The sequence below is a fragment of the Periplaneta americana genome, chromosome 4 (genome assembly GCF_040183065.1).
Source record: "Periplaneta americana isolate PAMFEO1 chromosome 4, P.americana_PAMFEO1_priV1, whole genome shotgun sequence".
NCBI lineage: Eukaryota > Metazoa > Arthropoda > Insecta > Blattodea > Blattidae > Periplaneta > Periplaneta americana.
In genome coordinates, this window is record NC_091120.1 from 21,976,629 (window position 1) to 21,994,755 (window position 18,127).

The 18,127-nt window shown below is 35.0% G+C and overlaps 2 protein-coding genes across 3 annotated transcripts in view; one reads left to right on the forward strand and one right to left on the reverse strand.

Moving 5' to 3' along the window:
* Ent2 (Equilibrative nucleoside transporter 2) overlaps positions 1–16,576 on the reverse strand; it is an 80,367-nt gene extending 63,791 nt beyond the window's left edge. Inside the window, exon 1 of one of the 2 annotated variants that reach the window (XM_069822943.1) lies at positions 16,443–16,576. In XM_069822943.1, coding sequence (XP_069679044.1) covers positions 16,443–16,445 — 3 coding nt within the window. In that variant the 5' untranslated portion in view covers positions 16,446–16,576. Of the gene's footprint in view, positions 1–7,337; positions 7,492–16,442 lie in introns of those variants that run through there. The other variant, XM_069822944.1, reaches the window with a different exon arrangement.
* On the forward strand, positions 7,533–16,964 carry tex (THO complex 3 homolog tex). Its single transcript, XM_069822945.1, has 5 exons — positions 7,533–7,934; positions 11,268–11,424; positions 11,774–11,978; positions 14,194–14,355; positions 16,422–16,964. The coding sequence occupies exons 1-5, from the start codon at positions 7,749–7,751 to the stop codon at positions 16,678–16,680; spliced, it is 969 nt and encodes a 322-aa protein (XP_069679046.1). The 5' UTR covers positions 7,533–7,748; the 3' UTR covers positions 16,681–16,964.
* The last annotated feature ends 1,163 nt before the right edge of the window (positions 16,965–18,127 follow it).

Here is an 18,127-nt window from a genome sequence, read left to right on the forward strand (position 1 = left end):
TGAAGATTGAATTCACAGTACGTAGAGTAGGTACAGAATTATTTCAACATGAGTTACTAGTACGAAGGACGAAAGTGGCAATTGGAATTAGATGCAATAGTCTATAGTGCGATAATATGCACAAAAGAACTGAAGCCTGTAGGCTATCGAAATGAATGGCTACCATCTTCAAAAATGTGTTTAAATATCCATTTTATGATTATTTTTCAATTGAACTTCATTATTCTCTATATTGTACGCTAATGTGCTGTAGACAGTATAATATACACTACATAATGAATACGTTCGCATGGATAACTCACATCGTGAGTAAAAACACTTATTCTTAATACAGTACTGTACTTTGATTAAAGAAAACCCTAATGAAAATTATCAAACTCAAAATCGCGATATTTCCTAGTTTACGTAAATGGATGAACTACTTTTCTTCCATCCTATACCTAGTAGAGTGATTTGTGTTTTACGCCAGTATCATCGAATTCCAGTCTTGGAGGAGGGAGCAAGCGGTGTTTCCGGTTCTCTAAAGGTATAGACAGGTTAATATTAAAATTGTTAGTAAAAATAAAATGATGTCCCTGTACATAAATATATCCGCATTATAAAATTAAAATTTTCATTCCAGTCTAATGATTGCAATCCTAGATTTAGTAGCAAACCTCTGATACTGGCAATTTTGAGAATAATTTATACTTAACCTACATAATCATTTTCTCCCCAACATTTTTTTACCAGTCCCAATAAAAGTGTCACCTATTGAGAACTAGCAGAACTATTTCAAAGTGTGTAAATTTGTTATACTGTTCTCCAACCAGGAGATTAACAGTGAAAGAAATGTGCTTAATATTGCGTCATCTATTGCAGCGAAGTAGATAGATAATATTACCGTTATGTCAGTTTAAAAACATGCGCTCTCCTGCATTATGTTATTTCCTGTATGGAGGGATTAAAAGACCAGGAAATTAACCGTGATCTAATTTTGTAACTAGAGTAGTATAAATATGTGTGTATCAGTGTTATCGTTTGTGCTTTGAGAGTTAGCCAATGGAGATGCGTGTACCCACGTTTGTGACTTTATGACATCAACATTCATTCACAGCATCACCCCGCTGCGACTCATTCCCCTGAGACTTTCTCCTGGTTGGAGTACAGTATCTTTGGCGCTGACTTATCCTGTGGTTAGAAAGTTCGCTTACACGATCAGAAAATTAGAGGTCAGATATTTTTGAACACCAGTGTACATCCTTTGACACGGGGATTGGTTGCTGTTCAGAGAGAAGTCCCACCTCGGAATACCTAGGGAATTATTGTGCGCTGTGATTACACTCGTGCGGTTTAGCCTACATAAAGAGATTCGAAGCCAACGAGAAGAAAGACCTCTATCGCTAATCCACAAAGACTTCGTAGGGAATACGTCGTTTCGTGACATACAGATACGTCGCTGCTACGACTATATTTATCCTGAAACCTCGACGCTTAATATTTCCCCATGTGAATCCCGCGATAACCCCAACGACAGATAAATTCACGCTACAGGAGAGCGATCATTTTCCGTGTCAAAGGAGTGCAATGACGGACTGGTAATGAAGCAATACCGAGTTTAAAATTAATTTAAGTTCTTATCTTCTTGCAATAATATTATATTATAATTCCACGTTTAGAAATATTGTAGTACTAATTTATTTGCGGGCGTGTTTCTCGTTATGTTTAAAATAAGAAAGGAAGAGACGTATTGCTTTCTTCCTCAATGCAATGCCATATTATGAGCGATACTACCTCAACATTACACTGTGTTTACATTGGAAGCACGTTTCTATCCTATGGAAAGGAGTACGACAAGCAGCCTATACTCAATTAGTCACACGTTTCCTCTGTTCAGAACGCCAATTTCAAGTTATAACTAAGGAGCGGATTCCTATGTAATTAAATATTTTTCTTGTGTGTGATAAAACACAATTAACAAAGTTAAAAATTCCGAATGTCAAGTTTCAAGTTTAAAACTCGAATTTTATTTCACATAAACACATTTTTCACAAAAAAATTATGTAAATACATATTTTCAGGAAATCTATTATAAACACATAAATCTTGGAGTTTTTTTACTTAAATAATTTTTTACAAGAACTTTTAAATACTTTAAAATTAAATCAATTATATCACTCAGAAATACGTTATCTTTTTAAGAATTCTTGGTTGTTTCGTGTTTCTATGGGCTGTGTAGTGTATCCGTGATCCATTTTTGTAATAGTATCGCCTCAAGTTCTGAGAATTGCTAGGTAGCATATCAGTGTTATTATATGAGAATAAATTAACATGGACAAGAAGGAGAGATTTTGTTGTGATTCCCCGTTATCGGACCATATGCATAAGCTGCGTAGTGTAGACGTGGTGGCGTCGCTATAGGAAGCTTTCCTCCGGCATTGTCAGTCAGTAGCTAGAAACATTTTTTTACGTTGAGATGTGTGTATATTAGCCTCTTAAGATGCCTAAAATCAAATCGAGTTTAAGATCGCGTCTACAGCAATATGTAGATGAATTTAAAAACATTTTTACTACCGACGGAAAAGTGTTATTTTGCCAACCATGTGGTAAATCAGTAAGTGCAGATCAGAGCTCTCAGGTAACCCAACATTTGTCTGGAAACAAGCACATTGCCGCTGCTTCACGTGTGCATTCACGGTAAAACAGTGGATATAAAAAAATGTGTAAAGTTGCTCAAGTATTAGAGGGTGTGCCTGTAGGTGAAATTGACGGTGTAGGTGTTTGTGGCATTTCTCTCTTTAAATATGCACGTCTGACGTCCTGTGATGTGGAAAGATCGTTTTCACAGTATAAGTCGTTGTTCAGATATAATGGGCATGCATTTGTGATGGAGAATTTGGAAATGACCTTTGTTGTTCACTGCAATTCTCGGACAACTACTAGCAATTGATACTCAAGTGTGATTGGTGAGTACCTAGTAACATTTTTTTTTCAAGCTAAGTAAGGTATTTTTGTCATATTTAAAAAAATATATTTTTTTACTTTTAGCAAATATTTTCGTACTTTTTAACACATAAAAAATAAATATATTTAAATTTTTAGCACATAAAAATCCGCTCCCTAGTTATAACATCGTCATACAAATACGATGGTTGAGCCAGCGAATAGGGATTATAAAGAATGGACACTGAGCGAATTTTCCTGTGTTTTGTTTCTCTGTGCGCCAGCGGCTAGTTCCACTTTCAAGCGCTAGAGGTAGTGTAATCGAGCATACGCTAAGATTATAATTGAGAATAGAATTAAGGCACAGGATCCAAACATCACCTACCTTATTGCATAATCCAGTAACGCTTTGCTTCAAATAAATTCAAGTTAACAGCTTTTCCTTATTTCTCAGTGACAAACTAGTTGTAATAATAATATTTTGTATTTCAAATATCATAAATTATATTATAAAATAATATAATACATTATAAAATTAAGTATCGAATTCGTTTAATATTTGTATATAATATAATATAGGTACATGGTTTTACTTCTCGTAAGAGTTTTGTTTTTCCATTTTCAGCGCTATCAAATCATTACATATTTTAATTGTTGTTGGGGTCAACGTCTGAACTCTCATTATAAAGGAACTCTAGAGTCTAGACATTACAGTTAATGAAGGATTTATTATTCTATGGATCCAATTTATTTTATTTGAGTACATAATGTACCTAGATGTATTAATTGTATGTGTTATATTTCCGCTGTGTCGACTGCTGGTGTGATGTCAGCGCCAACTCTAGGGAGAAAGCAGAATCTGACGCTCTAGCTGGCTTGAAGGTCATTGAAATCGGTCCGGCTACATCAAAGGTACCGACGCGAAGTGTCCATTCTTTATACTCCCTATTCGCTGGTTGAGCCATCATCTTCATGTAACAGTGATCACAACTTACGATTAGGCCTTGTTCGTAAAGGTTTTGCTGTTTTGTTTATATATGTGAATAATGTTGATATAATAGGCTATATTATAGTAGGTATTACAATAGAACTCTGCATTAAGAAAAGCCAACAATACCTCCCTTTCTTTGTTGTTTCCAGGAAACACAACCAAAGATGAATTCTACGATAACACTAAACGTAAAATAATATGCCAAAAAAAAAAGCAAAAAACTGCACTGGTTTCCAACTTGGGGGCAGTTCATTATTTTACCTATGGGCTAGTAGAGCCATGCAGAAGCAATGGGAAGAAAGTCCCTACTACAAGGATGCAAACCGTTCTTTCCTTGCCAATAACTTGTCAACCTTGCAGCATTGCATAATTTGGCTTCAGTGTACTTCATTTTACATCATTAAATTCCATCTGAAAGAGAATCACCAAGACAATGGCCCAAAAAGTGCGTTCGTCAGTTTTAGTTAAATATTACGAAGAAATAAAACACGATTTAGGCAGATTCACAGCATACATAGAGGTAAATGAACATGCATGTTTTTTTTTCTTTAGATAAATAACTTATTTCGATATACCGGTAACTTAATTTCACTATAACGAAGTAAATTCAGAGGTCCCCAGTTTCGTTATACTGGATTCTTCTGTACACGGACTATCTGAAGATAACAAATAATGACAGTGTGTCATGTTAGGAAATACATATTAATCTTCACGGCAATTAAGATACCAGACATGACAACGCGGTTGAAATATAAAGATAATATTTTCAAAGTTAATGTCGGTTTGAGCACATTTATTTATGGTCAAGAAATGAAGGCCAGTTCATAAGAAGCTTGTACTTACTTACTGGCTTTTAAGGAACCCAGAGGTTCATTGCCACCCTCACATAAGCCAGCCATTGGTTCCTATCCTGTGCAAGATTAATCCAGTCTCTATCATCATATCCCACCTCCTTCAAATTCATTTTAATATTATCTTCCCATCTACGTCTCGGCCTCCCCAAAGGTCTTTTTCCCTCCGGGCTCCCAATTAACACTCTATATGCATTTCTGGATTCGCCCATACGTGCTACATGCCCTGCCCATCTCAAACGTCTGGATTTAATGTTCCTAATTATGTCAAGTGACGAATACAATGCGTGCAGTTCTGTGTTGTGTAACTTTCTCCATTCTTCTGTAACTTATCCCTCTTAGCCCCAAATATTTTCCTAAGCATCTTATTTTCAAACACCCTTAACCTATGTTCCTCTCTCAAAGTGATAGTCCAAGTTTCACAACCATAAAGAACAACCAGTAATATAACTGTTTTATAAATTCTAACTTTCAGATTTTTTTGACAGCCGACTGGATGATAAAAGCTTCTCAACCGAATAATTACAGGCATTTCCCATATTTATTGTGTTTAATTTCCTCCCGAGTGTCATTTATATTTGTCACTGTTGATCCCAGGTATTTGAATTTTTCCACCTCTTCAAAAGATAAATTTCCAATTTTTATATTTCCATTTCGTACAATATTCTGGTCACGAAACATAATCATATACTTTGTCTTTTCGGGATTTACTTTCAAACCTATCTCTTTACTTGCTTCAAGTAAAATTCCCGTGTTTTCCCTAATTGTTTGTGGATTTTCTCCTAATATATTCACGTCATCCGCATAGACAAGCAGCTGATGTAACCCATTCAATTCCAAACCCTCTCTGTTATCCTGGACTTTCCTAATGGCATACTCTAGAGCAAAGTTAAAAAGTAAAGGTGATAGTGCATCTCCTTGCTTTAGCCCACAATGAAATAGAAACGCATCTGACAGAAATTGACCTATACGGGCTCTGCTGCACGTTGACCAGAAATCCGCACATACGAGTATGCTTCTAAGTCTGTGAAGTTACTGTGTCTTTTGGATAACGATCATGGAGAAAGCAAAACCTATAAAGTGCGTGGTTTGTGCGACGGTTGTCAATGGACGGTTTTTTTGAGATTCTCAAATGGACTATCGTTGAATACTGAAAAGAAATCTTTTTTGTCAAGACATGGCGTATTATTTGCTAAAAGTCTTTCTGTAAATAAATTGTGGAACTCGGAATAAGTGAGTTTTCTTACGACCAAAGATGTAGAGCAACAGTTAGCACGTCTGACCGTGAAACAAGCGGCCTGGGTTCAAACCTTGGTTGGGGGTTTTTCCGGCGTTTTCCCTCAACCAACTGAAGCAAAATTGCTGGGTAACTTTCGACGTTGGACCGCGGACTCATTTCGCCATAATTAATTCACAAATCATCATCATCCATACCATAGCCCAGTTTAAGTTTACGGTGCGGCGTGCTGTACCTGTATAGACCCAGAAACAAAATCTGGACCATCTGAAATTTCCTAGTTCCAGTTATAACATATTGCGCATGCTCAGTCCTTTGGCCCAAATTTTGTTTCTGGGTCTGTACAAGAACTTCATAGAATCTTTAAAAATTATTAGGTACTATTTTGTTCGCCCCTCCACCATTAACTGCTTTTCGGACCCCTTGGGGGCTGCGGCCCTCCGGTTGAGAATCACTAGCCTACAGCACATAATGCAACCACTTCAAACTATCTTTGCGAAATACTTCAGTTTAGGCATATATCTTAAAACGAAAAAATAAGATCGTTCACAATACAGAATTAGTAGTATAAATAGAGAAGAATGTAGGCTATAGTATCAGTAACTTATGCCTACATAACGTAACAAATAATTTTTTTCCGCAATTTTTAACTACTTGGTGGGGAAAAATTTTTTCATATTTTCAAGTGCTAATGTCAAGTATCATTCAAACCTGCCAACATAAAGATGCAAAGAATCTAATAGAATAGATGTACTATTAATACACTACGAATAGTAACAACTACAACCCAGGCACAGTAATTCTACTGACACTGAAAGTGGAGGGACAGCAAAGAAAAGGTACATATAGCTGCACAGAATACAAAACAGTTAAGCAAGCCTACTTTTCTATGTACTACAAAGACCTCTAGTATTTGCTAATCGCTAGTAGGAATCCCTGTAACGACTTACAATTTATTTTACCATGGCAAAAGAGCAGAGGAAAGTAAAATGTGACTACTGTACTGATTGATACAGGACAAGATATAAACCTTTAAGTAGTGTCAACAACAAGATATGTCTGGAAAAATATATTAATTTTAAATCACACTGCAACTAACTTCCAAAAGGGGTGTGGGCACATTTGATACTTTTCTTAACAAAGTAAATTATTTATAACATGTGTATGGCAGTAAGGAAAGAATATTGTCTTTTAAAATATATTTTCAAGAATTCCTTTGGAAATGAGCCATATATTCACAGACATCGTTAGTAAGTCTAATTCTTGTCCAGCCTCGTACTGCAGCACGATGTAAAATAGTAGTGAATTAATTATAAATTAGAATTAATTCTCTTACCGATACTGTTAATGTTCATTAATTGCTTCAAATCAATACACACTCACTCAAAATGTCAAATTTATACTTGTTATGAGACACGTGAGTTCGTCGAGCGATTTACACACAACCTCATATTCCAACTCTATCATTTTCCGCCATTTCCAAATACCTCTTGAGTGCAGCGCTCCACACGCTCCAGTGGCACACGACTATTTTTAAAATAAAATAGCGCGAAAGCACATGTATTGTAGATTTTCAGGTTATATCGAATAATTCGGAGTAATACAAATTTCTATTTTCAACGTCGTCTTCATTAAATAAATGGATCACAATGTTATTATAAAATCTACTTATTCTTCAGTGGAGTTATTTCTGAAGAGGGCATACATAATACAGATTTATCGATATTTAAAAAATTGAATTTTAAAAATGGCATCTTTCTTCAGTCAGATTGATGAACTGCAGAACCACTTCAAAACTCACAACAAAACACGTGAATACCAAGCGCATTCTTCTAAAGTTCATTCTGTGGGATGGAGCTGCGACGGTCGACGTTTAGCATCGGGATCCTTTGACAAATGTGTTACCATCTTTACATTGGACAGGGATAGATTGGTAAGAGTAAATCTAACCTCACTTGAAACAGTACTTGACACAATGTAGATACTTTATATTAATTTAGTGTTACTTTAATTTGACAGGCATTATATATTAAATCTAAACAATACATTTCTGCAGTGTGTAGATACTGTTTATTATCTATTAGACTGCATTTCAAGCTTTCACATGTGTTCTTACTGTCATTAATATTTAATACACAGTTGTGATCTATTCACATTAATTACTTGACACTAGTACAAAATAATGCTGTAATTTATATATATATATATATATATATATATATATATATACATTTGAAACAAGTTTGCTAGTAGGCCTATCTCCTTTTGCTACTGGGAAAACTTCAATTGCTGTTGGACAGTCGAAAAAAAATGAAAACATGTTAACTTAAATACCTTTGGAGATGCCGAGACGTAGATGGCAGGATAATATTAAAATTGATTTAAGGGAGGTGGGATATGATGTTAGGGACTTGATTAATCTTGCACAGGATAGAGACCAATGGCGGGCTTATGTGAAGGCGGCAGTGAACCTCCTGGGTTCCTTAAAAGTCGTAAGTAAATAAGTAAGTTAACTTAAATAAAAGAATTTCAGTTAAGTGACTTATCCTCATATAGGCCTACTTAATTATGTCTCACCCATTAGTAGATATTAGCAGTTACCAGTACAGTGATGCTGGTAATCAAGTTACACTATAAAGAATTGCCAACTTAATTTATTATATGAAAATCATGTACCATATTACGGAGTGAATAGAAACGAGTGAACAGATAAACACTCTCATTATTATATTTCTTCATCTTCTTCTTTGGCACTAAGGCCCTTGTAGTCTAGCCTTGGCCTCCCTTAGGATCTAGGTCCATTCCTGTCCAACCAGAGCCTTCTGCCTCCATCTTCTCACGCCTAGAGTCCTTAAATCGTCCTCCACTCCATCCAACCATCTTAGTTTCTGTCTGCCAATATTGCGCCTGCCTTCTGGTTTTGTGTTTAGAATCTTTTTTGATATTCTCTGATCATTCATCCTGATTACATGTCCTAACCATTCCAACCTACGGGCTTTGATTTCAGCAACAATATCTGGAGATTTATATTGAGTTTTCAGTTCTATATTATATCTACTTCTCCAGTGCCCATTCTCATATTTAGGACCATAGATTTTCCTTAGAATTTTTCTTTCCCATGTCATCAGTTGTTATATCTTGGATCACTAGTTAATAGTAACAATGATATCTCAGAGGAAATAAGTAGAAGAATACAAAGCGCCAATAGGTGTTATTATGGGCTGCAAAAACAAGTTAAATCAAGATTGCTATCTCGTGGCACAAAATGTAGACTATATAAGACCCTAATAAAACCAGTGTTGACCTATGCATCAGAGACGTGGCCTCTTAGCGAAAGGGATAAATTTAGATTGGCCGCATTCGAAAGGAAGATATTGCGAAGGATTTTTGGACCTGTAAGGGATGGTGAAACTTGGAGAATAAGATATAACAACGAATTATACCAGCTTTATGAGTCTCCCGATATAATAACATCCATTAAGATTGCTCGTCTGAGATGGGCAGGGCATGTTAAGAGAATGGATGAATGTGAAATACCTAGGAAGGTGATGGAATATGGGATTGCTGGAGGAAGAAGAGTTGGAAGGCCAAAGCTACGATGGATGGACTGTGTTATGGACGACATTAAGTAGCTTGGAGTGAAGAACTGGTGGACGGTGGCTAAAGATCGAGACCGATGGAGATGAATTCTTAAGGAAGCCGAGGCCCGATCCGGGCTGTAGCGCTATGGATGATGATGATGATGTCATCAGTTGTTCCATTTTCTTCGACAGAGTCCAAGTTTCACTGCCATAAAGCACAATTGGTCTTACGACTGTTTTATATAATGTAAGTTTTGCTTTTTTACTTATGCATCTTGCTCTCAAAGTTTTGTTAAGGGCTCTCAGGCATCTATTTCCCCCAGCAATTTTTTGCCTCATATCCGCATCTGCAGTGTTTTCTTGAGTAATTAGAACTCCTAAATATTTAAAAGAATGTACTTCCTCATATTTCTGTCCATTTATTATAATATCTTTATTACAAACGCCACTTGGTCTTATGTTTCTCATATATTTAGTTTTCTCTTTATTAATTTTTAACCCCATGTGCTCTGCTTCTATTTGAATTTGGTTTACTATTTCATTTAGCACTCCAAGAGATCTACTCATGACCACAATATCATCCGCATAGGCCATGCACTGTCTGGTCCTATTAAATATGGTACCATTAAAATTTATATCAATGTTCCTAATGACTTTTTCAAGGCCGATGTTAAATAGAATTGTAGATAAGGAGTCTCCTTGCCTCACCCCATTTACTGTTAAGAATTTATCAGATAGTTTTGTTTGTATCTTTACCTTATTATATGTTTTGGAGAGTGTTATTTTTGTTAAATTTACCAATTTGGTAGGGATATCAAATTCTCTCATGGCCTCCAGAATTTTAAATCGATTCATGTTATCAAATGCCTGCTTAAAGTCTATAAAAAGCATATGTATGGGGATATTATATTCACTTGTCTTCTCTAAACACTGTTTGATTTTGAATATGTGATCGGTTGTACTTCGTCCTTGCCTGAAACCACACTGATATTCACCCAGGAATTCATCTGTATATGCTTTAATATAATTAGATATTATGTTTGTAAAAATCTTGTATCTAACATTCAGCAGCGAGATTCCTCGGAAATTGATGCAGTCCAGCTTGCTGCCCTTTTTGTGTATGGGGCATATCAGCATTATTATATTTATTCTTTGATAAAAAGAAATAAAAAATAGTAAAAATTCATGCCTATTCAGCCCGTAATATGATAATCTTTTTGCACTATCTCTCATGCCCTCCTCTATTGGGCTTTTTCCTCCTCCCCTCTTGCTCAATCAAAGAATTAGACTTGATTTTCCAAATGTTTGTTACTCTTAAGTTGTTTCTTATTTCACAGCTATTTGCCATAGTGAACCACATAATTAGTTATCGGTAAATATATTTTTTTTTTGTTCTGAAGTTATTTGCAAGAAATTCAGATATAGTCTATATGATACATTCATGGAACATCATTGCTACAGCCTTGTGATAGGCCTACGTCTCATAAAAATATGCATATCTTCTGGAACACATTAAATACATTTCAGTTTATGTATAGTGCATACATTTTATGTTATCACACTCGCGGGGTAGAGCAGAAGTGGCAGTGCACATGCAGAGCTTGCCCATAATGTGAGCGTGGAAAGTAAAGTGCATGCACTGCACATAACAATGTGTTTAATATTATAATATTATTATTTTACAGAATAAAGAGTTTACATTTCGTGGCCATGGTGGTAGTGTTGATCAACTTTGTTGGCATGCTTCAAATTCAGACTTGCTGAGCACTGCCAGTGGCGATAAGAGTGTTCGTATCTGGGATGCACGATCACAGAAGTGTGCAGCTACAATTGCTACAAAAGGTATTCACTTAAAATTAGGCCTATGTTTATTTCAAGCTTGTGTTTTGTTGATGTTCAATATAAGGTTTGTTCCAAACATGTTCCAAACTAATACTGAACTTCTTTCAACGCATGTGCCAGTTGTGTACAGTGTCAGAACTAGTTCGGAATTTTGCATTGTTGGAATGTTTCTTGAACTCTTCTTTCAAGGCCTTCAGAGTTTCTTCTCATATTCATCTTCCGAACTCAATTCATCGTAAAATATATTACTATCACCTTCCAAATCACTCATGATAGACTATTTTTTATTTTAAACTGCCTAGTCTGGAAGCATTTTAACCATAACTTCAGATTAATTCTCTTTTTTCAGGTGAAAACATAAATATAACATGGTCTCCTGATGGAAACACAATAGCAGTTGGAAACAAAGAGGATTTGGTTACGTTCATTGATACTCGGACACACAAAATTAAGGCAGAAGAGCAATTCAACTTCGAAGTAAATGAAATTTCTTGGAACAAACAGAGTAACTTATTCTTTCTTACTAATGGACAAGGCTGCATTCACATTTTAAGGTATTACACTGAAGTAAATGTAGTTTGATATTAAGCTAATACTTAAAAAATTTCCTGCAGTAAGAAACTAGCTAGTTGTTTCATGAGCTTGTACACTTGTGAGCAGCAGCTGGCCGCATATAACTTAGAAGTTAACTATGGTCACGAAAATTATTCATTTACACTTGTTAGTAATGTTTGTAAGCTCACATGCGTTCCCAGAATTTACATAAATTATGATTTTTAAGTCCTTAACTATTAAGGATGTCTGATGATATTCCCCCCCCCCCCTTTCTTAACTGTAAATGAGCACAAACGCTACTTAGGTGTAAATTTTTCTGGCATTTTGTATATTCAATTCCCAAACCATTTCAAATGTATATCATTTTACCTTTTAGGTGTATTTCCAAATTATGTAATACTCTTTGTCAAATCTGGCAACCTTTTCATAAGGGAAGCTAAATTTATTATTATTATTATTATTATTATTATTATTATTATTATTATTATTATTATTATTATTATTGTTTCACTGTTAATTTTCAACTCTTTATGATTGCAGTAAAATTTCGTTATAACGAAATATTCAGTATTACGAAATTATTTCTGTTCCCTGCCTTTTCCCCATGTAATTTAATGTTTTTTTTAACGAAAAAAAAAATCAGTATACTGAAATAAACTTGCCGAAAAAAAAATTTTTAACGGAAAATATTTTAAATATAGGGCACAATTCGTTAGCAGGTAGGTACAAGTAAGTGTATATTATTCAAACCTGATTGAGTGGAAGAGAAGGCCTTACGGCCTTAACTTTGCCAGGCAAAATAAAACTACTACTACATATTTTTACGTATATTATAATAATATTGCAATTATTACATAATAGTCAAGTGGTCATTAAATATCTAGCTAATGTATAAGTAGTATAGGTCATTCGTTATCTCATGAAACCAAATGCTTGTGTGTGCCATAGCATATAGTAGGAATTTTATGGTAGGGGTAAGTGAGCTCAGTTGCTATGTGTAGAAGTGTAGCGAGGGAGGGAAGCTTCTCAGTCCACTTTCTTCTTCTCCTCCTGACGCACAGGAAGTCTTCACGAGATATCGAATGGCCTAAAGGTCTACTATGATACTGATGTCTATGAATTTTATGTTAGTTCATTCAGCTGTTCTTTGTTCTCTCCATTTAGTTTCCTTCTTCCGATCACAGGTCACTTATCCCACTACATGGCACTTCCAATTATATCTCAGTAATCTCACATGACTTCCCAAGGAACATGGATTCTATTGTCCTATAAAGTGCTTCATGAAGCTAAAATTTTATACTATACAAGTCTTTACAACTTTTTTCTTCTCAAATGCAATGCAAGTCCAGCTCTTTACTTTATTGAAGAATATTTTCCATACTTAGGGGAGAGTCGGGTAGTATCGGACATTGGGTAATATCGGACAGTGAGTTTGTTTCAACTGCCACACGATGATAGTACCTGATTGACATGGTTACGTTTCTGTGATGTCGCATAGAGAAATGTAACCATGTCATTCAGGTAGGTACTACCATATGGTGATAGATGAAAGAAATGCACTGTCCGATATTACCCAATGTCTGATACTACCCGACTCTCTCCTACATGCAAAATATTTACATAATAAGTAAATGAACAAGTAGGCCTATATTACTCTTAAAAATAACGTAATATATAACGGAATTTCACTATAACGAAGTTATTTCAGAGATCTCTAGGATTTTGTTATACTGGTATTTTTCTATATACTATAGCCTGTTATCCTTTCGAGATCATAGTTAATAATTTAATTAGGCATTATTTTTATCGATCCACCTCCCCCTTTCCTCAAATAGCTTTTCTACATACGGAAGCTGATATAGAATTATGTATCTAAACCACTGTGAAAGTGATATATACAGTGCTTTTCTGCTGCAGAAAAAGGTGGTGGAACTCTGTGTAGAATATAGGCTATTATAATGGACAGGAGATGATTGCTATCCAGCGCATGGAAATTTTGTCATTTTTAACCTTCTTTTCACCAAACTTTAAAACTTCCAAGGCCTAAGCGGAGTTCAAAGAAAAATTAATTATTAATACATTTTTCAGTTTCATGATGAAAAATACAAGAAAAAGGTTCTGGAACACAGTTCCAGCACGTTCTGCCAGAAAAAAAACCACCTAGACACCCTGTATTGTTAAAAAAAATTGATTTCGAGATTGCTTTTTTCCTAGTTACCCAGATCTGGAGCTGCAACATATTCTAAAGGCACATCCTGGAACTTGCATTTGCATAGAGTTCGATCCAACAGGCCGCTATTTTGCCACTGGTTCAGCTGATGCACTTGTTTCATTGTGGGACGTTGACGAACTGGCTTGCTTACGTACTTTTTCCAGGTGAGACTTAGCAGTATCATTCCTAAGTTCAAATGTAAGTTCGATAGTTTGTGTTACAAAATATCTTTTTATTATTGGGTGTTCCTTGTTCCAGGATTGAATTATTCACATGAAATAAAGTGTAACTCATTTTCAATAAATAAACCCAATGTGATAATATTAATGGATGACATACATAATTTTGTTCACAGTTTATGGCAGGATTCTATTTTTAGAACGAATTGTTATAACATGGGTTTTAAATAATATTATTACTTTCCCTCAACCCATTAACAGCAAATGCTGGATAACTTTCAGCACAGAACCATGGACTCATTTTGCTGATATTATCACCTTCATTTCACTCAGATGCTATATAACTGTCACAGTTAATAAAGCGTCATAAAATACCCCAATTAAAAAATATATAATTATTATTTCGATAAATGTCACAGTTTTGTGAAACAAATTAATGATGATAAACCAAAGGTTCCACTGTACAAGGAATTCTTTCTTCAAGAAAATCAAGTAACTTTCATTCCTTTCAGGTGCAAGATACCATTGTTTTGTTTGTTAAAACCCTTGTAAGACCCTGGTAAATAACTCAAATACTCCACAGAAGTCACTCCTGCTATATGTAAGTCAACAGTAGGGAATGGATTTCTAGTTGTGTACCTATTTTGTTTGCTGCATCCTAGAATTAGGTTGTTCCTTGTTCGAGAGTTTAATCATTCATGTACACAGGATCCCACAATTAAAATTCTATAGGACCTAAAATGCCTAACTGAACCATAAAGTCCTATAAATGACTAAAATTATATTTGCGCCTGAAAAGCACCTTTTCAGTATTTTTCGTATATTTAAAATAAAAATACAGGCACTCCTGCTATATGTAAGTCAACAGTAGGGAATGGATTTCTAGTTGTGTACCTATTTTGTTTGCTGCATCCTAGAATTAGGTTGTTCCTTGTTCGAGAGTTTAATCATTCATGTACACAGGATCCCACAATTAAAATTCTATAGGACCTAAAATGCCTAACTGAACCATAAAGTCCTATAAATGACTAAAATTATATTTGCGCCTGAAAAGCACCTTTTCAGTATTTTTCGTATATTTAAAATAAAAATACAGGCACTAAAAATGCAAAAAATGTCCAAAAAATTACAAAAATGCTATTTAAAACGTAAAAAATTCTCTTACAAATATTGCTCTCGCAAATTCGTTGCAAAGAAGGGCAGCACTGCTACTTACAGACCTGTTACTAAATCTACGTATTACTCTGTGAAGAGATTTATTAAATCTACATACTTAGACTTCAACAAACAAAATTTGATAACACAATCTCAAGGGAAAAAATGGAACTCTCTGCATCAAAATCCACAGTTAATTCCCGATTTACCACGAAAATCGTCTGTAGCTGCATTTGGATTGGCAACAGGCCATGATTGTTTGGCCAAACACCTGCATAGAATTGGAATATATCAGTCCCCTAACTGCCCATTGTGCAACTCAAACCAAGAAATGGATTCGGAACACCTCAAAATCTGTGCTTCAGTGGCTGGTCATGATAATATCTTTGAAAAATATTGGAGTGCAAGAGGTCAAATGACTTTATTGTCAAACACCTGGCATTAGAAAACAACAACATATTGGTCTTAGAAGGGGAGGGAAGAAAATTTTACCTAATTTCCCAGAACTGAAGTTCGTATGAAAAAGTTTATTCTAGCATAGAAGGGGTGGTAGATTGTCCAAGTTAGCAAGAGCTTACAAATTAGTTTTCACATCAATGCACCCCGTTATGCAAAATGAATCTGATCGATCAACAATGTCTCTTTCACTGATAGAATATGACTCTTCCTTAACACGTATTGTCAACACATAAATTCCACCTACAAAAGAATATTTACTAAAATAAAAATTACTAATTGTTAATTTTATATGAATTCCGAAAGTCCTAGCACCTAGAAATCCGTTCCCTAGTCATCAGCAATTTGATCAGATCGATTTCTGTGGTCAAGGAATTCCCTGTGTGGTATTTGTTCAGCCTATATTTTTCTCTAATGATTTAATAATTTTGTATGTACAGATTAGATTGGCCTGTTCGTACCATCAGCTTCAGTCATGATGGGCGCCTCTTAGCTTCAGCATCAGAAGATCTGGTTATTGATGTTGGAGAAGTTGAAACTGGAGAGAAAGTTGTGGACATACCAGTAGAAGCAGCCACATTCACTGTCGCCTGGCATCCCAGTCAGTACCTTCTAGCTTACGCTTGTGATGACAAAGACTCTTATGATCGCAAGAGAGATGCAGGCAGTCTCAAAGTTTATGGTTTCCCTTCTGAGTGACCACACAAGTTTATTTTGAAGGACATATTTTATAGTTACACACGAAGTATCTAGGTCAGATTATGCATTTAATACAGAGGGGAAGTGTAATCAGCACTTTGAATAGAAGTGCATTTACAACAAGGAGGAGTTATTATATCGTGATGAAGTCATGCTTACATTCAGTACAATAATAAATTGAATAAGTGGATGAGTGACTGGCTGAATGAATGCTATTATGTGAACTGTCTCCCATGATTGTACTTCAAAGAAAACTGGCATTGAATAAAACACGTAATTTTGTACAGAGTCGAACTTTTATTTTCATATTTTAAGGGAGATAATTAAGAAATGTTACGTGTTCACAAATTGTGAAACAATAAGACATTTTTAATTAAAATATATAATTTTGAATGGTAAGGTTTCCAATTATGCTGAAACTAAATAATGAAGCATAAAATATTAGTGATTTCTTTACATTGTAGTCAGCTAGTATAATATGGTCGTGATTACTATATTTGTTTCCAGACCCAAGGTACGCGGGTTCGATCCTAATGTAGAGTAATAATTTTTTTGTATTAACAATATATGCGAAATGTGTTAAAACTTAAGTTTTTACGCATATCCCTTAATGAAAAGCCAAAAATTAAGTGATATATATCCGCAAAATAAATAAAAATCCACTAAATTACATCATAATCACTATATTTCCAACAAGAAAACAGATTTTATGGAGAATTCGCACGAAAAATGACTTTCTTCCAAATAAAACGTGAAATTTTCTTATGAACATTTGTACATACTGATCATTCAGCATTATATGTGTTTGGGATCTGGCAATGATGTACACATAGTTTCAGGGACTACTTCCCAGGAGCAGACAATGGTCATTTCTCTTTCCCACAACAACTGCCTTCCCGAGATCCTCTCAGTCAAATGAAATTTAATTAATTATGCAAACTTTTTTTTTTTTTTTGCCCACTAAAGTCCTAAGTGAAACTTCCCTAAAATTATCAAGTAAAGATGTTAGTTCCTTTCTGCACAAAAGAAGAGGAGTAAATGCAAATCAGCCAAAGGTAGAACACATTATAAGAACTTAAATTTAAGGTAATAACAAATACAGAAATATAAAGGATTCCACAAATGATGGTGATGGCCAAGACCAATGTAGAAATGCTGATATACAACCAGCTCCATGACTGGATTTTGAATTTTATCTAAAAAAAAAAGTACAGTAGAACTTGGTTATAACGACCTCGTTTTGTGCGACATCTCGCCTATAACGTCAAATATTCTGTGGTCCCAAATAATTCCCCACGAGACAAATGCTTTTCTATCTTGCTTAATACGACAAACACATATGAGTCTACCTCGCATATAACTTCATTTTCAACCTCAGTTTGGAATAATATTTCTAAGAACCAAAGTATTTTAAGAAATACTTACTTACAAATGGCTTTTAAGGAAC

Excerpts from the sequence above, each read along its gene's own strand:
- tex (XM_069822945.1), top strand. The coding sequence starts at position 7,749 with ATGGCATCTTTCTTCAGTCAGATTGATGAACTGCAGAACCACTTCAAA. Across the intron at positions 11,425-11,773 it reads AGCTACAATTGCTACAAAAG|GTGAAAACATAAATATAACA; the intron begins GTATTCACTTAA and ends CTCTTTTTTCAG. Across the intron at positions 14,356-16,421 it reads TGCTTACGTACTTTTTCCAG|ATTAGATTGGCCTGTTCGTA; the intron begins GTGAGACTTAGC and ends TTGTATGTACAG.